The sequence below is a fragment of the Protomyctophum parallelum genome, assembly GCF_964188405.1.
Source record: "Protomyctophum parallelum genome assembly, chromosome: 10".
Lineage (NCBI taxonomy): Eukaryota > Metazoa > Chordata > Actinopteri > Myctophiformes > Myctophidae > Protomyctophum > Protomyctophum parallelum.
Window position 1 is genome coordinate 41,163,917 of NC_139704.1, and position 6,005 is coordinate 41,169,921.

The window sequence follows — 6,005 nt, forward strand, 5'->3', positions numbered from 1 at the left end:
ATATACATATCAAAAGATTATATAAAATCTGTAAAAATAGACATTACATCAATTTGTAATGTACCATGAACGAGGGGGTCCGGTGAGGGGTTTCTTTAAAATAAAAATACATATACAAAGTTGTTCACAAAAAACAAATAGACATTTTTCCAATGTTTTTATTGGTATTTATTTATTCTCAGTTTCTCCCTCTCTCTGTTTCTCTCTCTCTCTAAGAATTGCCCAGGCTCCTCCTCTTTATGATAATGTGACAGTAGCATCTCCAGCGTTAGACAAGCTCCTCTCATTCTCTCAATTCAACTGTGATGTGTTTTTCTTCACACCGACCGACGCTGTCTCGTTTATCCTCTCTCTCTCTCTCTCCCTTTTCTCGCGCCACACAACACACTCATTCACGCACGCACGCCCGCACACACTCACACCCAGGCCAGTTCCCTTCGCACATCGGAGCAAATTATACGAGCGTGCGTTCTTGCAAAGTTACTTTATCGATAGTTCACTTTTCCAGCCGTGGTTCAAAGTTAACTTGTCTTCTTGTTTTCCACCCTGGGACATGTTGACCGCCACCATGGCCTCTCCGGTCTCCGCTGCTCTCGGACATCACCACCCGGCGCCGGTCTCCACCTCCCCGGCCACCAGCTCTCCGCCACCTGCGGCCACCTCCACCTCCTCGTCGCCGACGCCTCCCGTCGCCGTGACGCACCCCGCGCTGCTCCAGCTCCCGTTCAGACCGGACCTGTTACTACCGAACGGCAGCCTGCAGAACCCGGCGGCGCTGACGGGCGCAGCGGCGAAGAAGCTCGGAGGAGCCGCTCCTCCGCCGGTGTCCTCCTCGTCCTCCTCCGGGGGCAAGCCCGTGTACGCCACCCCGTCCCCGGTGGAGAACACGCCGCAGAACAACGAGTGTAAACTCGTGGAGGTGAAGGGAGCCAAGCTGGCCTCGTTCACGGTGAGAGACACGGAGCTCCTGTGTCTGCCCCAGGCGTTCGACCTGTTCCTCAAGCACCTGGTCGGGGGGCTCCACACGGTCTACACCAAGCTCAAGCGACTGGATATAACCCCGGTGGTCTGCAACGTGGAGCAGGTCCGGGTGCTGCGGGGCCTCGGGGCCATCCAGCCCGGGGTGAACCGCTGCAAACTCATCTCCAGACAGGACTTCGAGACCCTCTACAGCGACTGTACCAACGCAAGGTGAGCTTTGTGAGGGATGCTGCGTGCGCGTGTGTGCGTACAGTGCGTACATGTGTGTGAGTGTGAGAGAGAGAACTTTTTCTAACTGGCAAGCTCACTGAACATGCTCTCTCTCTGTGTAAGTGTGTGTCATGTGTGTGTGTGTGTGTGTGTGTGTGTGTGTGTGTGTGTGTGTGTGTGGGGGGGGGGGGGGGGGGGGGTGTACAGAATTCAGCAATATTGCTACATAAATGAAGAAAAAAAAACAGTTTTCTATTGCTCTTAAAACTTTGCCGTTTTTGTGGGCTATGCGTGATCACTTATGGTATCAAACCATCTCTCACTTTCACACTCTCTCTCACGTAACCACACAACACTGTCATTCTGAGAAATTGATTCTTCACAGAAATTAATTAATTTTCATTTGGCCCCGAGCGGCAGCTTAAATCAGGACAAGCTCACTCGCTGATCCCCCCTCTCTCTCCTACCTCTCCCCTCTCTCTCTCTCTCTCGCTCCCTTTCTTCTTAATAACTTGCTGTCTTATCATATCAACACTCTTTAGCCCTGAGCAAGAGAAAAGAGGAGATGATTAAATGAGTTCTTGGTATTTATGATGCGATTATGTAAATTAGCTGTTTTTGCAGAACTCCAGTGGTGTGACCAACTGTACGCGGGTCATCAATCCCAATACCCAACAGAGATGTTGGGATGAAAGGCGCTAAATTGGCGGGGATTCGGGAGGGCATGGTGCTGGTGGTTCAGTGAGCTATAGTGCAGTGGTTATCAAACACTTTTGTCTCAGGGTACCCCTGTAGTTAATGTTTTCATCCATGGCACCCCTGAATCACATTGTTACTTCACAATACCCTACATTTATGTCATATTATGATCTTATACGCTACGTAATATATGTAAATATTTTTGCCCTAAAATACAGCATGATATGATGAAAACTACGATATGAGATAATATCTGCTTCCATTATGACAGATTGAAAATAACTTTTACTTGACGTTAAACCACTTGAATCTCAGTAGCTAGCTAACCCTATTCAGGGGGAACATTGCGACACACAGTGAGCTTGTAGATCAGCTGTTTTTGATGGAGGGATTTCGCGTAGAAAAGAACGCACCAAGTAGGCTACAGTGCAAGTAATAACTACTGTAGGCCTATAGAGGGTCTCTAAGTGATTAAACTGAAGCGATATTGATAAATTCCAAATAAATAATATTCCGAGGCACCCTTTGAACTTGCGTCACGGCACCCTAGGGTGCCACTCACTCTGAGAAACCCTGGCCCTGCTATTGTGCATATTTCACATGCCGGTTAGGGTGATGAATCCAATGAATGATCCAGTTTTACACATTGTATTTAGAATCTCAACACCAACCAAATGTGTCAAGATCGTTTAAACACAATTAAACACACACACACACACACACACACTGTAATATCTGGAGCTTGAGAGTGTACAAATTAATGCAATTTGTGCACTCTCAGAGTTTAATTAACAATCAGGAATTTACTGTGTAACTACCTGTAAAGACAGCGATGGATAGGATGACTGATGGTCCCATCACCACCGCCACAGGGTTTTGGAATTGTTATTTAAGAGTATGCTTAGGCTACCAGGTGTTTTTAATACCAGCTGTGAATGGACTTTGCATTGTTTAGTAAAATTACAGTTGGATCCCACCAAAACATTTACATTTGACTTACAGTAAGTCATTTTATACACAGTTCATGAAAATCAATGTCAGATAATGATTGTACAGATAAGATGCAGGAGTCGTATGGAGAAGAAATGTACATTTTATAATCTGGTTCTGCATTGCGCGTTCTTAAGTCGGGTGTTAATGAGGTCATTGCTATAAAACCTCTTAAGTACACAGCCTCCACCGGCTTTAATTATCCACACAACAGTCCTCAGGAACAGCCTTTTAGATAATGAGATGAGATCTCTGAAAACATCACTCGTCCACAAACTTCAAACGCTTGTCTGTGAGTCTTTTGCTTAGAGTGTCCAACGCTTTGCAGGAGGCCTTACTGTATGTAGTCTTACCACCCTGCATTTCCCATCTCCACCATGACTGCAGGATTTCCCCAAACAATGTCTCCTGTGGACGGAGCAACATTGCAGCAGCTGCTAAAAATAAGCGGGACTTAGGTGTAGCCTATATAGCAGTGGAGCAGCCAGGTTCAAATGGAAGGCTCGTTTTAATAAGGCTAGATACAAATCGCACGTCTCAAAGAGTGTGATGTTGACAGTGTAGGGACCAGTGATTTTTTGTTACTGATTAGACTGCCTTCACTTATTATTTTCCAGTGCGGGCACATTGAGACAGACTGGAGGGGACATGACAGCCTTATCTGACAGATTAACACCACTAACAGAGCTGTTTACATGGATTCCTCCTGGTCATTCTTTGATTTGTTTGCTTGTTCAATGTTTCATTTTCGGAGGTAAAAAATGAAAGGGGCGGTTATGCAGTGAAGGTTGTACAACTATTGCCCTCTCCCTGATTTATTCACTTTGCCTATGCATAGAATATGCACACACATGTCACACACACACACACACACACACACACACACGCACGCACACACGCGCACACACATCCACTGACTCATCAAACCATGAAGAAGGGCTTACTTCATCTTGAGTCAAACCCTAGATATAATTCACACTTAGGTGGCACATAGGCGCTAGTGTGCCCACACACACACACACACACACACACACACACACACACACACACACACACACAGAGAGAGAGAGAGAGTCACACGGTCATGCCTGCATGTTACCAGGCTTTTCTGCTAAATGACATTAGTTCCAGATGGAGAACATGGCGTATGGGAGTGAACCTGATCTTCTGTGCTTTTCTCTCTGTCTGACAAAAGAACAGTTTCATTCTCTGTTAGGAGCACACATCAAACAACTCAGGTCGAACTGTGTGTGTGTGTGTGTGTGTGTGTGTGTGTGTGCGTGTGTGTGTGTGTGTGTGTGTGTGTGTGTGTGTGTGTGTGTGTGTGTGCCTGTGGGGGGTGTCTTTGCTGATTATCTGCACTGACGCAAGCTCCCACACTTACAGTGGCATTCTGTTACTGCTCTGTTTTCACTCAACAAATGGTGCGGCCTAATGCAGTATGAAAATGATAGTTTGCGGTCAAAGTGACCAAATCGAATGTGCTCTGTAAATGGATATGACATTTTAAACTCATCTGTGAGTCACCTTCTTTTGTTGCTGTTATAACCAAGCACGTGTTGAAGGAACATTGATGGATATATGCTCGTTTCCTCCCTCTTAACAAAACCTGGAACTCATTTTGAGTTGACAAATATGGTGAGGTGTTAGTGTCAGGTGTTGTCCTTGATGACAACGTCCCAGGAGAGCCGTTTGCACGTGGGTGCAACGAACTGGCCAGATGTATGGACTGGAGAAACGGGATGACTGAGGTCGGCCTGTGACTTAAAGACCTACTGAAATGAAAAATATGTTTTTCACACTGTATCTGAAAACATTATAGGTTAGAAATAAGCCACATAGCAGTAAACTGCTAGAGCTGGCCGACTGTCTGACTTGTAAACAAACACACTCCATGCGTTGTGCGTGCTGTGCGTGTAGCATGCAGAGCTACCGTCCCATCGCCTGAAGGGATGCGACGCTCAGATTGGTTCAGAGCCAGTGTTTCAAGCTGAAACGTCAAAATAAAATGCCCAAATTAACCATTTCATCCCGTCTTTAATGTCACACTAGATATTTTCACACAGTTTTTAATCATTACATTTTAGACAATACAATATAAACAACAATATTTTAGAACAAGTAGGAGGCGCTAGTGCAACGGCAAGGATGTAATCCCCTTCCGGGTTTAGTTCAAAATCTCCCAAAGAGCCAGTTGTGTTCATCAGATCGTCGGACAAAACCTGAGGCACCACTGCCGGGAGGCGAAGCTGGACCTCTATGTTTTACCTCCATGCCATACCCATACCAGATGGTGGACACCCTCACACAATATTTCTTAACCACCTGGCATTCCTATTTGGGCATGTCATTACACCATAATTATTTTCTAAATGTTCCAAAACAGCTAAAAATAGTTCTACAATTGAAACGGCGATCGCAATGCGATCATTGCGATGTAAAATCGGCTATTTTCACTAGGACAAAGTATATACATGGGCCATGTGATGTGTCTTTAATACATTTTTATTGATTGATAATTGGCCCTCACTAATGTTCATGATAAAATGCCACGATTCTTTTCCTACTTGGTCTGTGTCTCATAGGAGGGCTGTGGGCAGTTCAGAAACCCGTCCACCAGTGACATCATCGATGGGGAATCCAACCTAATAGAAACGGCAGGCTTTCTATTCCTGAAAAGTTGCAATGCAAAAATGGAAGCCATCGTTCTCATGGTAATGAAAATCTTGCTTAAAAAGAAATCTGCCTAATGATGATGTCACTGCCAAGTGCCCAATTTACAATTTAGGCATTTAGCAGACGCTCTTGATCCAGAGTGACTTACATTTAAGCAAAAACAAAAGCATGTCATACATGCCCACAGCCCTCCTATGAGACACAGACCGAGTAGAACAAAAGGTGGCATTTTATCATGAACAGTGAGAACCAATTTTATGAAGATAAGTTGAAACGTAGTGAAGTGGTCCTAGTTAAGTCTATGGCCTCTGAGAGCTCCAGGAGTGAGACAGAGTTACGACAACTCCGTTCACTTCATGGGGCCAGTCCAATGGCGGCTCTTCTACATAGACTTCTATTGGCGAATAGTGACACACGGAATGCATTGGAGTTGACCGGGCTGTTTTCTG

At 45.3% G+C, this 6,005-nt stretch overlaps 1 protein-coding gene across 1 annotated transcript in view; it reads left to right on the forward strand.

Annotated features, from left to right (window-relative positions):
• The first annotated feature begins 301 nt into the window (after positions 1-301).
• Positions 302-6,005, forward strand: part of dachc (dachshund c) — a 51,740-nt gene continuing 46,036 nt past the window's right edge. The window contains exon 1 of the mRNA XM_083775204.1: positions 302-1,191. Within this exon, the coding sequence (XP_083631330.1) occupies positions 554-1,191 (638 nt within the window). The 5' untranslated portion in view covers positions 302-553. The remainder of the gene's footprint in view (positions 1,192-6,005) is intronic.